Here is a 21,216-nt window from a genome sequence, read left to right as displayed (position 1 = left end):
AAGTCCTTTGCTGTCTCTGACAGAATTACAATGTCATCGGCGAACCTCAAAGTTTTTACTTCTTCTCCATGAATTTTAATACCTACTCCAAATTTTTCTTTTGTTTCCTTTACTGCTTGATCAATATACAGATTGAATAACATCGGGGAGAGGCTACAACCCTGTCTCACTCCTTTCCCAACCACTGCTTCCCTTTCATGTCCCTCGACTCTTATAACTGCCACCTGGTTTCTGTACAAATTGTAAATAGCCTTTCGCTCCCTGTATTTTACGCCTGCCACCTTCAGAATTTGAAAGAGAGTATTCCAGTTAACGTTGTCAAAAGCTTTCTCTAAGTCTACAAATGCTAGAAACGTAGGTTTGCCTTTTCTTAATGTTTCTTCTAAGATAAGTCGTGTTCCAACATTTCTACGGAATCCAAACTGATCTTCCCCAAGGTCCGCTTCTACCAGTTTTTCCATTCGTCTGTAAAGAATTCGCGTTAGTATTTTGCAGCCATGACTTATTAAACTGACAGTTCGGTAATTTTCACATCTGTCAACACCTGCTTTCTTTGGGATTGGAATTATTATATTCTTCTTGAAGTCTGAGGGTATTTCGCCTGTCTCATACATCTTGCTCACCAGATGGTAGAGCTTTGTCATGACTGGCTCTCCCAAGGCCATCAGTAGTTCTAATGGAATGTTGTCTACTCCCGGGGCCTTGTTTCGACTCAGGTCTTTCAGTGCTCTGTCAAACTCTTCACGCAGTATCTTATCTCCCATTTCGTCTTCATCTATATCCTCTTCCATTTCCATAATATTGTCCTCAAGTTCATCGCCCTTGTATAAACCCTCTATATACTCCTTCCACCTTTCTGCCTTCCCTTCTTTGCTTAGAACTGGGTTGCCATCTGAGCTCTTGATATTCATACAAGTGGTTCTCTTCTCTCCAAAGGTCTCTTTAATTTTCCTGTAGGCAGTATCTATCTTACCCCTAGTGAGACAAGCCTCTACATCCTTACATTTGTCCTCTAGCCATCCCTGCTTAGCCATTTTGCACTTCCTGTCAATCTCATTTTTGAGACGTTTGTATTCCTTTTTGCCTGCTTCATTTACTGCATTTTTATATTTTCTCCTTTCATCAATTAAATTCAATATTTCTTCTGTTACCTAAGGATTTCTATTAGCCCTCGTCTTTTTACCTACTTGATCGTCTGCTGCCTTCACTACTTCATCCCTCAGGGCTACCCATTCTTCTTCTACTGTATTTCTTTCCCCCATTCCTGTCAATTCTTCCCTTATGCTCTCCCTGAAACTCTCTACAACCTCTGGTTCTTTCAGTTTATCCAGGTCCCATCTCCTTAAATTCCCACCTTTTTGCAGTTTCTTCAGTTTCAATCTGCAGTTCATAACCAATAGATTGTGGTCAGAGTCCACATCTGCCCCTGCAAATGTCTTACAGTTTAAAACCTGGTTCCTAAATCTCTGTTTTACCATTATATAATCTATCTGATACCTTTTAGTATCTCCAGGATTCTTCCAGGTATACAACCTTCTTTTATGATTCTTGAACCAAGTGTTAGCTATGATTAAGTCACGCTCTGTGCAAAATTCCACCAGGCGACTTTCTCTTTCATTTCTCAACCCCAATCCATATTCACCTACTATGTTTCCTTCTCTCCCTTTTCCTACTGATGAATTCCAGTCACCCATGACTATTAAATTTTCGTCTCCCTTCACTACCTGAATAATTTCTTTTATCTCGTCATACATTTCATCTATTTCTTCATCATCTGCAGAGCTAGTTGGCATATAAACTTGTACTACTGTAGTAGGCATGGGCTTTGTGTCTATCTTGGCCACAATAATGCGTTCACTATGCTGTTTGTAGTAGCTAATCCGCACTCCTATTTTTTTATTAATTATGAAACCTACTCCTGCGTTACCCCTATTTGATTTTGTATTTATAACCCTGTATTTGCCTGACCAAAAGTCTTGTTCCTGCTGCCACCGAACTTCACTAATTCCCACTATATCTAACTTTAACCTATCCATTTCCCTTTTTAAATTTTCTAACCTACCTGCCCGATTAAGGGATCTGACATTCCACGCTCCAATCCGTAGAACGCCAGTTTTCTTTCTCCTGATAACAACGTCCTCTTGAGTAGTCCCCGCCCGTAGATCCGAATGGGGGACTATTTTACCTCCGGAATATTTTACCCAAGAGGACGCCATCATCATTTAATCATACAGTAAAGCTGCATGTCCTCGGGAAAAATTACAGCTGTAGTTTCCTCTTGCTTTCAGCCGTTCGCAGTACCAGCACAGCAAGGCCGTTTTGGTTCATGTTACAAGGCCAGATCAGTCAATTATCCAGACTGTTGCCCTTGCAACTACTGAAAAGGCTGCTGCCCCTCTTCAGGAACCACATGTTTGTCTGGCCTCTCTAACAGATACCCCTCCGTTGTGGCTGCACCTACGGTACGGCCATCTGTATCGCTGAGGCACGCAAGCCTCCCCACCAACGGCAAGGTCCACGGTTCATGGAGGGAAGTATTTTCTGATAGTGAAAGAAAAATGCTTCTTATTAAAAACTGAGTTAGTCTCTTTCTGCCTTCTGCCCCAATGACTTCATGTTATGCAAAGCCATTCATTTCCAATTAATACAATATCACTCAAGAGAAATATAATAGTGTAATGATTATTGTGATTTAAAATGAAATATCTTTGTGTTCTGAGACTATTTCAAAAGTATCCTTGGTATAAAAAGATTCATTTTGCTTCACTGTCAGCAAGAATATCCTGCATCACTAATTCACTGCAGATTTCATTAAGCCAATTAATTATGAAGAGCATATCTTTGAACTGAGGTTTGTTAACAGTTGAAGGCTCATGTTGAAAGGAAGATAGTTAAAGAGCAGTGAATATTAGTCCGATTCATCATTGATTTTCAAATACATAATGTTATTTAAAATATCCAATACTCAGGAGTGTCACGGACATTAATACAAGTTTCACTCTTTAGCAATCTTACGTATTGAGCAATATCTGTTGAAACTACAGCAATGGAGATACAGTAACACAGTTACGATGAACTGCTGAGACTATCTGCATTTTGCCAAACGATACTAGTTGAAGAGTTTGTGCCTCTGATCCACAAAAGGAAGGATCTGTAGAATGCAGATGTCAGCACAGCTGTGTGTGCTTAATGGTGGGCACTGAGGAAATATCACTGCAGGTGGATTAATTAAATGAGCAAGTAGAGGGGTGATGAATTTCCTGTATGTTCTGAATAAGACCAGTTGTTCCACTATGCATTGGCCCTAAAAGGATCTATCAGAAAACCTTAGAAAGTTCTGGTCATATGTACAATAAATAGCGAATTCAAACCTTCCATCCAATCTCTTAAGGATCAATCTGATTTCAGAACTGACAACTGCAGACAAAGCAGAATAAATAAATTTCACACTAAAAAATGTATTCATGCACATGCCACTAGAAGAGCAGCCAAAACAGAAGAGCAGCCAAAACAGTCATTTGCTCCGAACAACTGAAGCATTGTGCACAGAATGGACAGAGGTAAGAGGCAACTTCAGGTGCAATAACTTCTGGGCACAGCAGAGGCAAGTTGGGTATGGGGAAAGTGTGACAAGTTCTGCCAACAAACAGGCTAACTGTTTTCTATATATGCATTCGACATATTATTAAATATTTCTTAGTGACGTGATTGATTCCACAGGAATACGATTTGCAAGAGTGCGTTTAGATACTGCTTCAGCAAGGCCCCACCTCCTAATGTGTCCCTGTTTAATTGGGAGAAAAGTGCTTTTGTTTCAACCAGTGTCAGAGGCACTGGCGTAGACATAATAAAACTTGAGAAAACATAGGCTGCCAGTGCTCTACCAACTGAGCAGCTTCCAAAGGAAACTATTTGCAAAACAGCACCAAGTACCACATTCAACACTGCACATAAAACATTAAAAAAGATCTGAAAATGAAATGACAGGTGTTTGTAAATGTTTAATGGATGACTGTGTGAAGCAGACAGTTGCAGTCTGCTGTGCATTATTTGCAAAATTTCCAAATACTGTGTCTCACCCAAGTGTGTTATTTTTTGACAGAGTTTTCCGGTTTAAGGAAAAACTTCATTACATGCAAGAATCGAGAAGTTACCTACCTCACATTACGCTATGGAGCAGAATGTCGTCACTACAGACCAGATTATATGCATTTCAACGTTGCATATGCATCTGCATAGATGGCTCATTTTCACCAGTTATTGCATATTTTAACTAAAACTAGTGACGATGCATATTTCTGCTCTGTTTACAATATTTTAACAATTAGGCAAGCAGTCTCTAGCTTGGTCTAGTTTTGATGTCTCTCAGACTGACCATGACCTAGAACTGCGTGCAATCGCTAACTGAGAGGCCACTGCCCAGCGAAATCATTACAGAAGAGGAACAGGAACAGGCACAGGCAGACAAGAGTCAATGCCCCTGCGCCCACACCCCCGGTTAATAGCCCTCCGATGTCATACCTTACGCGTTGGCAACAATTAAATTAAACCTCGCAAGCTTTCAGTCACATGTCCATTGTTTGTTTAGCTTTCGATTTACTTGAACACTGTTGAACGTGTTTACGACATGTAGTGTGATGTTGTGTGCCATGCCGCCCAAAAAAAGGAACATTGTTTCGTGGATAGCTGACCATCCTGGAACATTTACATGTGACGGGAACTGTTTTATATTGTCGAGTTAGTGAGAAAAATGTTTTGTGCAAAATAAAATTTCAAATAGACCAGCATGTCAAGACAAGTCTTCATATCGCAGGAAGGGCTATGACAGCAGCTTCTGAGAGTAAGTTGCAGTAGCATGGATCTATGTGAAGTATTCATTGCAAACAATATTCCTCTTCACAAACTTATAAACCCTATTCTCAAATGTTTCCTGTGCAAATATTGCTTAAATCAAAATATAACCGGATGAATCAACATTGCGTAAAAATTACATACTGACAATTTACATAAATGTTCTGGAAGAAATACACAATAAACTCAAGGACAACATTATCTGGATTTCAGCTCGTGAAACTACGTACGCTTATGGCCGTTACATTGCAAATTTAATTGTTCATACTTTAAACATGCAAAGAACTTGAAAAAGTAAATCATTCTATGATTGCCAGATTTGTGAATGAGGGTATTAGAAAAATATTTCCAGAATCTTCTGCAGATGAAAGGGTGATTGTGTATATTTCAGATGCCGCTCCTTATATGATCAAAGCCCCCTAAGTATTTTATCCCAATTTGATTCATATGACATGCTTTGCTCATGGTGTATATTGCCTTCCTGAAGAAGTACGTTCCATGTTTGTGAATGTAAATAAAACGATTTCATCCACAAAGAAAGTGTTTCTAAGGGCTCCTGATCACATCAAGATCTGCAAAGAAAAACTAACAAATGAGCTTTTACCTCCCGAACCAGTGGTAACTCGTTGCAGTACGTGGGTCGAAGCTGCATTGTTTTACAATGAAAAGTTCAAGGCCCTTAGAGGGGTAGTAAACTTCGATAGTGCAGAGGTTTTGGCAGTTTGCCAGTGCTAGGAAGCTTTTAATGATTCCAGTAAAAAAAAAAAAAAAAAAAAAAGACACTGCTGTGATTAGTATTCATTTTTCCCATACCTGCAAGTACTAAAAAGCTTGAAATTTGAGGTTTGGCATTGAAGGAATCTATTCAGTTAATGAATAAAATTATTCTAGTGAACTCCCGATTGCTGGAAGTATTCCCAAGAAAACTTAAAGAAAAGTTTTAAAACATTTTAAACAATAACCCAGGTGTTGAACCCTTGTGCCAAATTGATAGTTTTAGTGATGGTATGGATGAACTTTTACCAGAAACAATAAGTGCCAATGTAGCACCCAAATTCAAATATTGCCCAGTTACCTCAGTTGATGTAGAACAAACCTTTTCTGCTTTTAAAATGTTTTCAGTGATCGAAGACACAAACTTACTACCAAACATTTGGAACAGTACTTGGTCGTTTATGTCGACAATAGTAGAAAAATGTAAAATAAATTGTAAATGATGCTTTGGTCGAATAGTATTAATTAAAAGTTAATACTGTTCAAAAAAATTCATCATTGTATGTTGTTTTTTAAATAACATATTATGGAGTTTTTGAGCGTATTCCTCTTCGTGCGATATATATGTCTAAGTTGGTCCTGTACATATCGACTGTTTCGCTACACTACGACTCACTCATATCACATCCGCTTGTTACTGACAACAATAGCAAGGAAGGAACAATTCCTGAAACATGGTATGCGTCCCCATTTTGCAAATTTTTACAAAATAATCTCAGAAATGCCCCCTTCCTAATATCTACCAGAAAGTATTCAGAAAATGATGCCAGCATTCTAAATGTACCTATTTTTCGTGTGGCCAGCAATCTTCCTCGTAACTGATATGGACAGGTTCGACTTCAAGATATAATTCACACAATAACCACCATGGTTTTTATTATTTGTTCTTGCATATTTCGACACTTTGTCATGCATGTTTAAGCATTTTTCATGCGTACTTGCATGCATATTTTAAGTTTTTTATGATTCATGTAATCTGGTCATTAGTCATTACAATACCTGTTTGAATCTTTTTTAAGGTAATGGGAATAGAAATTCCTACTGGGGCACAGTGCAAACACAGTTAATACGTCAGCTCGAGGGCTAGGAAATAGTGGATCAACAGCAGTTACTGCAGGAGCGAACTCCAGTGCACTTTGCTATTCAGAGGCACCCGATGAAAAATTTGAGATCGACAGATCCAGCTCGGTCCAGTGACACTTGTAGCACCTTCAAAATAGCCACCACCTCGACTTGACCTTCACACACCAGACAACTCAATATGATGGACGATCTAGTACATGGCTAAATGTCACTACATGTCTGATGACTTGTGCAAAAGTGTTGAGGAAGACTTTCAAAAAGTGACTCCCAAGATACTTGGTGAGAAGTCAAGCCTATCTCAGTCATGTAGATGGAGCTGTCCTCACAACAGATCCTTCGATCTAGTAATTCTCTTGGCTTCAATCTCCACCAGCCCCTCACCTTGGTCAACCTCCACTCCAGCTCTGACACTAACTTCATTCGTCTTGCACTCAAAGCCTCTTCTCTGCTGGGTCTCTCTTCTTTTGTTCTCCCTCCCCCTTCCAACTTAAACTTCCACATCATTGTGCACTGCATAAAACCTCCCATGCGTGCAGCTAGAGCAAGCTCATCAGTGCCACGATCATATTGTGCCTCTCCCCTGAGCCAGCAGACACCTTTCCCCAATCCTACGTCCCCACTCCTCACCTCCTTTCTCCCCTCGCTCACTCGAGCTGCATTGTTGGCATGGCACAATATACTCAGCAGGGGCAGTGCAGCCATGGAGATATGTGTGTGTGTGTGTGTGTGTGTGTGTGTGTGTGTGTGTGTGTATGTGAGGGGGGGGGGGGGGGTGCTGGTGTGCACAGATGTATGCGCACCTGTTAGCTCTGAAGAAAGATACAACCCAAATTACTGTCTCTTCTTCCATTAGTTGTATTCAAGCAGGTGTAGCAGAGCAAGTTGCAATCAGCCACTTGTTTTTACACTATGTGATCAAAAATATCTGGACCCCTGGCTGAAAATGACTTACAAATTCATGGCACCTTCCATCGGTAATGCCAGAATTCAATACAGTGTTGGCCCATCCTTAGCCTTGATGACAGCTTCCACTCTCATAGGCATACATCCAATCAGGTGCTGGAAGGTTCCTTGGGGAATGACAACTCATTCTTCACGGAATACTGCACTGAGGAGAGGTATCAATGTTGGTCGGTGAGGCCTGGCATGAAGTCGGCATTCCAAAACATCCCAAAGGTGTTCTATAGGATGCAGGTCAGACTCTGTGCAGGCCAGTCCATTACAGGTATGTTATTGTAATGTAACCACTCTGCCACAGGGCGTGCATTATGAACAGGTGCTCGATCTTGTTGAAAGATGCAATCACCATCCTTTAATTGCTCTTCAACAGTAGGAAGCAAGAAGGTGCTTAAAACATCAATGTAGGTCTGTGCTGTGATAGTGCCATGCAAAACAACAAGGGGTGCAAGCCCGCCCGCTCCCCTCACCCCCCCACACCACCATGAAAAACACGACCACACCATAACACCACCGCCTCTGAATTTTACTGTTGGCACTACACATGCCGGCAGATGATGTTCGCGGGCATTCGCCATGCCTGCAACTGGCCATCGGATCATCACATTGTGTACCATGATTCATCACTCCACACAACATTCTTCCACTGTTCAATCGTCGAGCAAGGTGTCGTTTGGCATTTACCGGCATGATGTGTGGCTTATGAGCAGCCGCTCAACCATGAAATCCAAGTTTTCTCACCTCCTGCAACTGTCATAGTACTTGCAGTGGATCCTGACGCAGTTTGGAATTCCTGTGTGACGGTCTGGATTCAATTCCCGACAGTAACTTTTTTTTTTTTTTTTTTTACTCTTTATTTGATCTCGCTTTGTGAATGGCACACATTTGACAAACCCACTAATTCACTATTTTATTACTCAACCAGAGAATTTTAATTTAATTGTTCACAGCATAATCCCATGATTCTTCTTCTTCTTCGGCACTAGAGTCCCTTATGCGTAGTTTCCTCTATATATATCCATACTCTGCATTTTTCTTCCATCCTCCGATCTCCGTCCTGGTACGGTCAGCCAACACATAGTCCAGCTATCTAGCTCTTGGTCAGCCGTTCCTTCTTTTCGTTATTTGTTTTTCTGTGCCAATGAACTCGACGACGTCATGTAGCACAATTCAGGTGTTGTTGCTCTATATTTTGCCTCGGAGGTTTGCCTAAGTCGTCGTGTCAGACAACGGCCCTCAGTTCACATCAAATGAATTTGAAACATTCTGTGAACGCAATGGTATAGAGCATCTAACAAGTGCACTGTTCCATCCACAGTCAAATGGCGAAGCGAAACGTTTTGTCAGAACTGTCAAGCAGCAATTAGCCTAACTTCGCTCTGCACACACCAGGGATCAAGCATTGCAACTGTTTCTCGCCTCCTATCGTTCGCACCGGCGAGATGGATCACTGCTGGTGGAACAGCTTCACGGCTGCCACCATCGCACACTGCTCCACCCTCCTCAGCATACAGCACCGAAGAAGAGTGCAAGTATCCCTTCGCACCACATGATATTGTCTTTTACAGGATTTTTAGCGGCAGCAGACGGTGGGCATGAGGCGTGATCATCCGTCGACTTGGCGCTTGCACGTATTGTATTTCAGTCACAGACGACTTGCAGTGCCGAAATCAAAATCAGCTGTGCCTCTATCATGTGCACGATGATCTTTCAGTGTCTCTTTGCCCAGATTCATGGGTCCCAAGAACAGCGCAACCACAGCAGCTGCCAAAGGGTGTCACCACGACACTGTGGGACAACCCCATGGAGACGGAGCCTCCTCTTGTCCTTCCGATGAAGCTGGCCCCTCCCACACTGCAGCAGTCACCGCCTCCTCCATTGGTTCATGGCATCAGGAAGTGGATGCGTACCCTTCAGGTCATTTTCCAGGGGATGTTTCCACTCTGCCTCTGTCATGTGCACGATGATCTTTCAGTGTCGCTTTGCCCAGATTCATGGGTCCCAAGGACAGCGCAACCACAGCAGCCACCAGAGGGTGTCACCACGACACTGTGGGACAACCCATTGGAGACGGAGCCTCTGCCGCCGGTCCATCACTTAGGGGGAGGGGGGAATCTTCCGGTGTAACAACAAGCACCGGCATGGAGCTGAAGAACCCAAGAGCAGAAGGCTGTGAGTTGACGACAGCCAACAGTATGCTGATTAGGACCACACCACAACAGGAGTGGCCTCTATCCGAAGAGAATATAAGCGCCGCTCCTGCCAGCCTCGGGTGGACTTTAGACACACACTAGTGGAGGCACTAGCAGACCCGGACTAGAAACCACACACTAGAAGAGAAACGCTAGAACAGCCGTTATTAGTGATCCATAGAAACTAGTGTGAATTAATTGTATGGACATTGTACATGGTGAAGGACATCGATTATCTGCATGTCGCCAATTGCTTGGACCCAAAGTTAAGTATTGTCAATCTACTTTATTGTAATTAAAACCATTAATGTGATTTGCTGGAATTATTGTATAGCTATCCATAGAGAAGCAGCATCCTTTAGGCACCCTGTAAGAGACTATGGGGAGGACACCACAGATACCTCCAGGTCATGTGGTATTCTTCTAGCCTTAGAATTGGTCATTATATGTATTTGGTCTTGATTTCGTTTACACTAAGTCCAATTTTTGCTCTTCTATTTCCATTATTTTGTACATTTCTTTAAAGGTGTCCATCTCTTGCCACAGTTGCAATATCATCTGTATATGTACATATCCAACAGGATTTCATCATTACTGTTCTTCTCGTCTGTTTTTTGTATCAGATGATGCAATGCTAAGTTAAACTGGACTGCACAGAGACTATCACCCTGTTTCACTCCATCTGTAATTGTTGACCAACCTTCTTAGCTTGTCACATATGACCAATTCTTAAGTGTTTTATACAATGCTGACCAGTTAATACTGCCAAAATCTTATTAAAAATCAACAAACAGGAAGTGTAGATTTACGTTATATTCATAAAAATTTTCCATTATCTGTCTAATTACAAAGAACTAGTTCGAAGTGCCTCTATTTGGCTGAAAACCACAATAGTATAATTGCGTGATTTCTTATGCTTAAGTCCCAATTGGTTTACACAGTAGTAATTTTTATGAGTAAATGACTATAGGCTTAGAAAAAACATGTGGACATATAATTTGGTGTGAGCTAAAAAGTAACTCTGAACGTAGCAACATATCTCATCTGAAAAACATTAGGTTCCTCCTCTAAATGAGCATCTTTCTTTTTCCAAAAACTTCATATTTCAAAAGTTAGTCATAATTACAATTTTTGTCATCTAGAATATTCCATTTTTAACTAGTGCTTATTTCCAAAACTAACCCACTTTGTCTTGCAGCCCTATTTTGTCTGACTTCAAAAATGCCCTCTCATATTAGGGAAACATAATACTTCGAGCCCGAAAATTACATAAATTAGTCAACTTTGGCAGGAACTGGGAATGCCCGCAGGAGTAAACACTGAATTCATGATGTTTGCATAAAACTGTTGATATGTAACTGCAGCCAAAAGGAATAAGGCAAACACTATGGTAATTGTTCTGAAAATGATTTTTTAATTATCTTTTAAGACAAACCAATGCTTATTTTAAAACACTCAAATGTGTGATCTGTAGCACCCACAAGATATGCATTTGGAGTACAACTGAACAGGAAATATTGAAGTATGTTTTACACTTTAAAGCTACTGTCTTAAATTGTGCTGTATAGGAGTCTATCAATTAACTTGATAACAGGATGTAGAATAAACATTGAGTAAAGTTTTTAACTATGGGAGTGCATTAGCCAACACGTGAAATTAAAAAAAGACCTCCTACAACTGATCCACAAATACTGGAATGTCGAAATATGTCCACTACAGTGGTGTGCAGGTAATAAAGTGGCAGAGCAAAGCATTCTGTGCAGACAAAGAGGGTCAATGTGCGCGACATCGCCAGTTTGTGCTTTCCCTTCTGTAAGCGCTATGCAGGCAGCTAAATGAGCTGCTAGTGGTCGTACATGCCTAGCAATATTTGTTATTCATAAGAGTTTACATAATAGGATCTAGGCATGATCTGTGTGTAATAACACTGAAATATGTCCGAGAGGAAATATAAACAAAGTACTATGTGTTACTCTATGGTGACATTATCAATTCTGCTCTAGTTTGTGATAACCATGGGATCATGTCTGATTTCCTGATATGGGTAGTAGGGTCTTTTGTCGAGTTGCACTGAGTGGACACTGGAGTTGTCCACCACAATAACTGAATTTGGGAAAATGTATGGCAATAATTGTTTCGAAAACCATTGTTTACATACACTGTGCAATTATCCCACTGTGGTAGTTTATTTATTTATTTATTTATTGTTCCGTGGGAACAGATTAAGGAGAAGTCTCCATGGTCATGGAACGAGTCAATACATGAAATTATAACACGATTGTAGAAACAGATAAAATGAAATATAAGAAACATTCAGGCGACACGTCATTAGTTTAAATAAAGAAAATCAAGAATGTAACACTGGAATTTGCTTAATTTTTTAGCTCTTCCAGGAGCTCCTCGACAGAATAGAAGGAGTGAGCCATGAGGAAAATCTTCAGTTTAGACTTAAAAGCGTTTGGGCTACTGCTAAGATTTTTGAGTTCTTGTGGTAGCTTATTGAAAATGGATGCAGCAGAATACTGCACTCCTTTCTGCACAAGAGTCAAGAAAGTGCATTCCACATGCAGATTTGATTTCTGCCTAGTATTAACTGAGTGAAAGATGCTAACTCTTGGGAATAAGCTAATATTGCTAACAGCAACGACATTAAAGAAAATATATACTGTGAGGGCCATGTCAGAATTCCCAGACTATTGAATAGGGGTCGACAAGAGGTTCTCGAACTTACACCACACATATCTCGAACAGCCCATTTTTGAGCCAAAAATACCCTTCTTGAATCAGAAGAATTACCCCAAAAAACAATACCATATGACATAAGCGTATGAAAATATGCGAAGTAGACTACTTTTCGTGTTGAAATGTCACTTATTTCAGATACTGTTCTAATGGTAAATAAAGCGGCATTTAGTTTCTGAACAAGATCCTGAACATGGGCTTTCCACAACAGCTTACTATCTATCCATACGCCTAGGAACTTGAACTGAGCCGTCTCGCTTATAACATGCCCATTCTGTCTGATTAAAATATCAGTTCTTGTTGAATTGTGAGTTAGAAACTGTAAAAACTGAGTCTTACTGAGATTTAGCATCAAATTATTTTCCACAAGCCACAAACTTATTTCATGAACTACATTATTTGATAATGTTTCAATATTACACACAAGAACCTTCACTACCAAGCTGGTGTCATCAGCAAACAGAAATATTTTTGAATCACCTGTAATACTAGAAGGCATATCATTTATATAAATAAGAAACAGCAGCGGCCCCAGCACCGACCCTTGGGGAATGCCCCACTTAACAGTGCCCCATTGGGACTGAACATCACTACCACTCTCAATATTGCGCAGAATTACCTTCTGCTTTTTGTTCTTAAAGTAAGAGGCGAACCAATTGTAAGCTACTCCCCTTACTCCATAATGTCCCAACTTCTGCAGTAAGATTTTGTGGTCAACATGGTCAAAAGCCTTCGTTAAATCAAAGAAAACACCTAACATTCGCAACCTTTTATTTAATCCGTCCAAAACCCCACAGAGAAAAGAGACTATAGCATTTTCAGTTGTTAAGCCATTTCTAAAACCAAACTGTACATTTGACAGCAAATTATGTGAATTTAAATGCTGCAGTAACCTTGTATATACAACCCTCTCGATAACTTTAGCAAACACCGATGGCATAGAAATAGGTCTATAATTATCAACATTATCGCTGTCTCCCTTTTTATAAAGTGGCTTCACTACCGAGTACTTTAATCAGTCAGGAAACCGACCACTCCTAAAGGAAAAGTTACAGATATGGCTTAGTACTGGGCTTATGGCTTAGTATTGGGCTAACATACATGGAACAATACTTCAGTATTCTGCTAGATACCCCGTCATATCCATGAGAGTTCTTGGTCTTTAGTGATTTAATTATTAACTCAATCTCCCTCTTGTCAGTATCATGGAGGAGCATTTCAGGTAACAGTCTCGGAACACTTTTTTCTACGAGCGCTATACGATTCCCTGTTGGGACTAGGTTTCTATTTAGTTCACCTGCTATATTCAGAAAGTGATTATTAAATACTGTACACATATGCGACTTATCAGTAACACGGACATTCCCACTACGCACTGATTGTACCTGTCTCTGCAGACCAGCCACTTCCTTTACGACTGACCATATGGTTTTAATTTTATCCTGAGACAGCTATTCTATCTGCATACCACATACTTTTTGCCTTCCTAATAACTTTTTTAAGCACCTTACAATACTGTTTGTAATGGGCTACTGCATTTAGATTGTGACTGTTTCTAATGTTTTGATATAACTGCCACTTTGTTTTATAAGATATTCTTATACCTTTAGTCAGCCACCCAGGCTGCCTGTTTGTGCTAGTACCCTGTTTTGAACGTTCTAACAGAAAGCAACTTTCAAAGAGCACGAGAAAAGTCTTGAGGAAAGCATTATATTTATCGTCTACTGTATCAGCACTATAAACATCTTGCCACTCTCGTTCCTTGATAAGGTTTACAAAAGTCTCTACAGCAACTGGATCAGCTTTCCTAAAACGTTGGTAACCATATTTAACCTGTGTTGCAGCACAAAAATCTTTTAGACTTAAAACTTATGCATCATGATCTGAAAGGCCATTCACCATTTTGCTAACAGAATGCACTTCTAGTAATGACGAATGAACAAAAATATTGTCTATGGTTGTTCTACTGTTCCCTTGCACTCTCGTTGGAAAGAATATGGTTTGCATAAGATTATATGAATTAAGGAGGTCTACCAGCATCCTTTTCCTTGCACAATCACTTATACAATTTATATTGAAGTCACCACATATAACTAACTTTTTGTATTTCCTATAAAGTGAACCAAGAACCTCCTCTAGCTCTAGCAAAAATGTTGTGAAATCGGAGTCTGGGGATCTATAAATAACAACATTAAGAAGTTTAGCTCCACTAAATTTAACCACACCTGCACAACATTCAAACACCTTTTCAGTGCAGTACTTTGAAACATCAATTGACTCAAATGGGATACCGTTTTTCACATACATGGCTACTCCCCCACACTGCAAAGAGCTCCTAGAAAAGCTGCCAGCCAACCTGTATCCTGGTAAAGGAAGCCTCTGAATTATCTCCTTATTTAAGAAGTGTTCAGATATACCAATAATTTCAGAGTCAACATCTATAAGTAGTTCACTAACATTATCTCTAATGCCTTGTATGTTTTGATGAAATATACCAATTCCTTCATTAATCGGATACCTAAGCTTTGTCGAAAGTGGTTTCTTTGTTAGAGAGACTTCCCTTAAGCAGGAATATCTGTCAGCTGACTTCAATCTAAAAAAGGTACAGCTCTACCACCCACAACTACCGGAATTTTCCCATGAGTGATCCCACCACACCCACCTATGCTGCCACCTATAAGCTTTGCCAACCTCCCCTTTCCACACCTGTTGAGGTGCAGGCCATGTCTAGTGAAACCCGTCCTGCTGATAGACTCCACCAACACCACTGAAATGTGACTCATGCCTTCTGTCATTAGTGCACCCCCAAGTCTCATATTATTACGCCTGACGGCTGTATTAAGATGAGGCCGATCGTGACGCTGAAACAGTTTCACGAAATGCACATTCGTGTTGCCAGTCTGAGTGGCTATCTTTTCCAGGTCACCATCTATGTCATACTCCCCATCCCTATCAATACTATTACCAACCCCACCCACAATCACTACCTGATCCTCTTTTGTAAAATCCCTACATAACCCCCCTATGTTAAAAGTCACCTGAGCCAATCCTGCATTAGGCTTCACAATGCTGGTGACCTGGTACTCACTCCCAAAACTTCCTGCAACTGCTGGCCTACACCTCTACCATGAGAACTACCTAACAGCAGAACCTTCTTCTTTCTATTAGACTTTGCAACTGTCCTAGCCACCGTAACTGCTGAGGTCTGCTGCATACTTCCTACATCTACAGCTACTAGAGATTCCTCTCCACTAGACTCTGACAGTTGGTCAAATCTATTACAAATACCAATAGCAAAACTATCTGAAAATCTCCTTCTCCTAGCAGATCTCTTGCCAACAACCAGCTCCCATTCCCCAACCCCCTTCTCCCTCCTCATCCTATCTAGCTCCTCCTGTGCGTTTTTCAACTGCACCTGAAGAGCACAGATCTTAACGCTCCTGCTCCTCTATCAACTTACTCTTGCTACATAACCTGCAGTTCCAGGAGAGGATCTCACCAGAATGCCCACTGGCTTCCCCCACTGCATTCCCCCCCCCCCCCCCCCCCCCCCCCAGTGAAAATACTTCGAACAAGTCTCACACCGCAATCCACTACTCACGAACCTACGGCAAAGCCCACACTTCTCACTCATGGTAAAATTTTACAGTTATTGAAACAAGAAAACAACTTTATCCAAGTTCCGCTACTACAATAAGATGATGTTAAAAACTGACTACAATAATCACTCCACAAGGAAAGTAACTACTATTATTGACAGTACTAATCAACAACAAATGAGAATATAACAAATACTAACACAGAAAGAAAATCAAACGTCTAATGACAGTAACGAAACTGAAAGCAGTTCGCAAAAATTTCTTCTGAAGTTATTTCACCGGAAAACACCAAGAACACCGGTTGAAGACTACTAAAGTTCCTAAATAAACTACTATACACAAACAATTAATTAGTACTTAGCTTTCGATGCGCCGCTACAGCTGCAACTGGTCAGCGCGGAATGTAAACACGGGTGAGAGGTTAAGTTCCTCGATACGAAACACTCACAATTATCAGGTCACAACACAAGAAAGGCAGAGGTGAATGAAGAAACCACTAATAAGTCACTTATATAGTAAATATTATCACAAAAACCGTTAAAATATATATCTGCAACCTAAAAATAGATGAAAACTTAGAGAGCGATCTCACACGCAGTCACGCGCGTATGACGTCACACCAAAGAATCATAGAACTCTTTGACTTTGAATCCTTAAATAAAAGTTTACTTTCAGGAATAAACCCCATGTCTGTTGACCCTGTTGTACAATAATAAGGCAACTACCTTTACCTACTGGAACTTTAAAATAAAAAGCCCACCACTCATTTTCCCTGTGTAGCTTTGGCCCATATAAATTTCGTCGATATAATAGATGTGATACGTCCCACTGTCTCAAAACCTCCTGCAGTCTACTTAAAGAAACAGTCCTTACAGCCATAAATGACTTCTCTCTGTAAGGAATGTTCTACCATTGTACTGTTAATGTGTCAGGATTGGCCATGAGGGGAAAGCAGTAGGCACCCGTTGAGGTGAAAAATCACACATATTTTAAATGCCGTAAAAAGGAAAGGCAGGCCTAGAGAAGCCGTCGAAACTGAATGCGCTGCTTCCAAAGGGACCAGGAGAGGAGAATTTTTGGTTGGGTCCGAAGCTGCCAGCAGAAGAGAACGGACAGCGTGTCCACTCCCAGCGGTTGGCCGCGGTCCCACCACCACTTGACCAGCTCCAAGCCTCCCTATTAGTTGGCAAAATCGAAGACACGTAGTTTTGTAGCATTAGTCAGCAACACATGAATTTAGCTGCTGAGTTTCAAAGTGGTTATGTCTGGTTATGGGCAACATGACTGAGACGCTGCAACTAGCTGCCAGGCAGAAGGCACTGACAAACATCGAGTGAAAAATAAAAATCAAATTTTTATACTAATAAATCCGTCCAGTAATGGCCCCCACTGCACAGTACATCTTATGATATCAACAGTCTGTCGCCATTAATATTCTTAGCAATGTCATAGAAAGAAGGATCCTTTATTGTATGATTACATGATAGCGGAACAAACACTGGTACCAGTTACTTCTGTAAAATATCTGGGAGTATGCGTGCGGAATGATTTGAAGTGGAATGATCATATAAAATTAATTGTTGGTAAGGCGGGTACCAGGTTGAGATTCATTGGGAGAGTCCTTAGAAAATTTAGTCCATCAACAAAGGAGGTGGCTTACAAAACACTCGTTCGACCTATACTTTAGTATTGCTCATCAGTGTGGGATCTGTACCAGATCGGGTTGACAGAAGAGAGAGAGAAGATCCAAAGAAGAGCGGCGCATTTCGTCACAGGGTTATTTGGTAACCGTGATAGCGTTACGGAGATATTTAGCAAACTCAAGTGGCAGACTCTGCAAGAGAGGCGCTCTGCATCACGGTGTAGCTTGCTCGCCAGGTTTCGAGAGGGTGCGTTTCTGGATGGGGTATCGAATATATTGCTTCCCTCTACTTATACCTCCCGAGGAGATCACGAATGTAAAATGAGAGAGATTCGAGCGCGCACAGAGGCTTTCAGACAGTCGTTCTTCCCGCGAAACATGCGGGACTGGAACAGAAAAGGGAGGTAATGACAGTGGCACATAAAGTGCCCTCCGCCACACACCGTTGGGTGGCTTGCGGAGTATAAATGTAGATGTAGATGAATGTCCATTGATTGTCATTAGAATCCAAGTTCTCTTTCATCTGCGAAACTAAACCATCTACAGTTGAGTATTCGCCCATCAAATATAAAACACTATTAGAGAAAAAGTCCAGATCACCTATTTCTTTCTTATGATCGCATCACTTCCCTGGTGACATAAAAGATGCTGACCCTCTGGCTTTGACAGGTGTGTTCACTCTGCTAGAGATATACTGCACAGTTCTCAGTCACACACCACATACCTCAGCCATTCCCGCCTGGCTGTTGGCAAGGTTGGGGCGAACACCACGTGGCAACAAGTCATCAGTTTCAGACTCTCATCTGAAGAAGTTATACACTTGGAACACCAAAGCTCTTGCTTGTTTGTGTAACACTTGGCACTTTTCTGATCCATCAGCCATAACAAACACTTTGCAAATAATATACTCAAACACACACCCTGGAGAAGAAATCACCACTACATGTTCAAAGTACACTCAGCAAAGCACAATACAGACTGAAATGGCAGAGTGATGCTATTGGCTGGAGCGTCATGTCGTAAACTGTCTCTTGGTACTGTACATCATCCCACTGTCTGCCTTCTTACCAGCACCCTGCTACAGTAACGGAACATCTCTTGTTACCACTGCAGTTGTACAGCTACAGCTGTCCAGACTATTTGAGAGAGAAACATCTATACACTGAAATTATTTCTTCACTGTCTTTAATATTCCCAGGATGTTTCAGCTCCATATACAATCATATTCCTTCTCTGCGCACGACAAAATTTCAAGGTTAAGGTTACTGTCATATTTTTCTCCTTCACAGAGCATCCAAGCAATTCTCCCTTTCTAGCTCCAAAACAAAACACAGTGTAGTCACAAAATTCACATGGCTAAACTGCACAAGGTAAATTCTACAAATCACTATGCAGCAACCACCATTTACAGTGCAATCTTACAACATTAACACAAAGCCAATAACAGAATGTGGCTCACTCGACTCACCCATGTGCGTAGGTCGCACTGCGGTGGGAGGCCGTAGGTTGTGAGATGGCGGAGGATGCGTCTCCAGTGTGGTGACGGGTGCAGGTGCGACATGCTCCGGCGCAGCAGGCGTAGTGCCCGTGGGTGGGAGTGTGTGTGTCCCAGCTCCGGGCCCAAACGCCAGGACTCTCGACAATGCCACATCTTCCAGAACCACTGGATCATTACCGTGGTCATAAGGGCACAGATCCCCACGCATACAGTACCCTTTTTCTGGAAGTATACAAGGCACAGAAATATAATACCACTGTCACTGGGCAAAAGTAGACAATAATATCTTTTACCTAAACTATTAAATTTGAAGAATAACTGGCCGAATGCAAGTCAGAAGCAGAGATGCTGTTAAGATAACTATTTTCTACTTGTTGCTATTGGCGTTAACAATAAAATGCAGATCCTGAAGGCTAGTATCATAGAGTCATTCTTTATGTTTGTAATTTTAAGCTTACGGTTTTTAAAATTTTAGGAAATGGTAACAACAAAAGAAAAGTGCTAAATAAATCTGGCAGGATAAAATTTTAAAAAGAGAATTGAAGCAGGGGGAAGGAGAACAAGAAAGAACGTCAAATGTTTTGCAAAATAATGTCTCAAAGTAAGAAGTAAAATAGATTAGAGAAACATTTGATGTGCCTCTGAATGATGCTCAAAATCGTGTACAGCAAATGAGATAACTATTGAGAATACAATGTTTAAAACATATAGCCCCCCATAGTTCAGTGGCAGTTTATGAATGCTGAAAGTGTTCCGGGTAACTACTACACAGGGCGATATCCCAGAATAGCTCTACGGCTTTTGTAGGCTCTTACGTACTACTCCTAGATGAATCTCTATTTTTTTTTTTTTTTATAATTTTTATTGGAGATGATAAGTAATATGGTTTGCTTTATAAGAATTTTCTATGAGAGGTTTGGGTAATTTAATCCATAGTATTGGTTTGATGTGAATATGGTGCAGCGCATATCCAGTGATTGCTGAAAGTATTATGAGCATGGCTAGAAAAGGCTGATTTCTAGAAGCAATATATCTGATTAGATGAAATGTATGTAATAAATATTTACAACGTTATAGAAAGGATAAATTGCTATTCACCATAAAGAATACACATTGAGTTGCACACAGGACTGATGGGTGCATTGCCAGATAGTGGCTCACAAAGGGGGTGTGGGGACATGAATTGGGAGGAGGTGATAAGTCAAAGGTGGGCAGAATCTATTGCGTGTTGGGTGTGAGGACAGTAGGTTACCGTAAGCTGAGGCTAGGATAATTTTGGGAGCAGAGAATGCATCACAAGGATAATTCCCATCTGCGCAGTTCAGAAAAATCTGGTGGTGTAAGGGAGGACCCAGATGGCCCGGGTTGTGAAGCAACCACTGAAATTAAGCGTGTTATGTTCAGCTGCATGTTGTGCCACAGGGTGGTCCACTTTCCTCTTGGCCACAGTTTCGCAGTGGCCATTCATTCTACTTGGCAGCTGGTTGGCAGTCTCCATAAATCCAGCAAGATCTCCAGTTTATCCTGAAATTTTTAAGCCCATCGCAGAACCCCCCCCCCCCTCTCTCTCTCTCTCTCTCTCTCTCTCTCTCTCTCTCTCTCTCTCCCCCCCCCCCCCCCCTTCCTCACCCCCAATACTGCCCGCACCCGTTCTACATGCTCCCTAAAGTACATAAACCCAACCACCCACGATGGCCTACTGTGGCCAGTTACTGTGCCCTCACCAAGAGAATCTCTGTACTTGTGGACCAACACCTTCAGCCTATTACCCACAACCCACCCTGCTACATAAAAGAAACCAACCATTTCCTCCACCAACTCTCCTCAGTTCCTGTTATTTATCACATGACACCCTGCTTATCAGTACTGATGCCAGCT

At 41.2% G+C, this 21,216-nt stretch overlaps 1 protein-coding gene across 3 annotated transcripts in view; it reads right to left on the bottom strand.

Annotated features, from left to right (window-relative positions):
- LOC126418589 (RNA-binding protein 26) overlaps positions 1 to 21,216 on the bottom strand; it is a 283,506-nt gene that overhangs the window by 181,259 nt on the left and 81,031 nt on the right. For all 3 annotated transcript variants that reach the window (XM_050085417.1, XM_050085418.1, XM_050085419.1), the window contains exon 7: positions 19,309 to 19,560. In XM_050085417.1, the coding sequence (XP_049941374.1) occupies positions 19,309 to 19,560 (252 nt within the window). The remainder of the gene's footprint in view (positions 1 to 19,308; positions 19,561 to 21,216) is intronic.

This window comes from Schistocerca serialis, chromosome 9 (assembly GCF_023864345.2).
Source record: "Schistocerca serialis cubense isolate TAMUIC-IGC-003099 chromosome 9, iqSchSeri2.2, whole genome shotgun sequence".
Taxonomy (NCBI): domain Eukaryota; kingdom Metazoa; phylum Arthropoda; class Insecta; order Orthoptera; family Acrididae; genus Schistocerca; species Schistocerca serialis.
The sequence above is the reverse complement of the archived record's forward strand: the minus strand, read 5'-3'. Positions and strand labels throughout refer to the sequence as shown.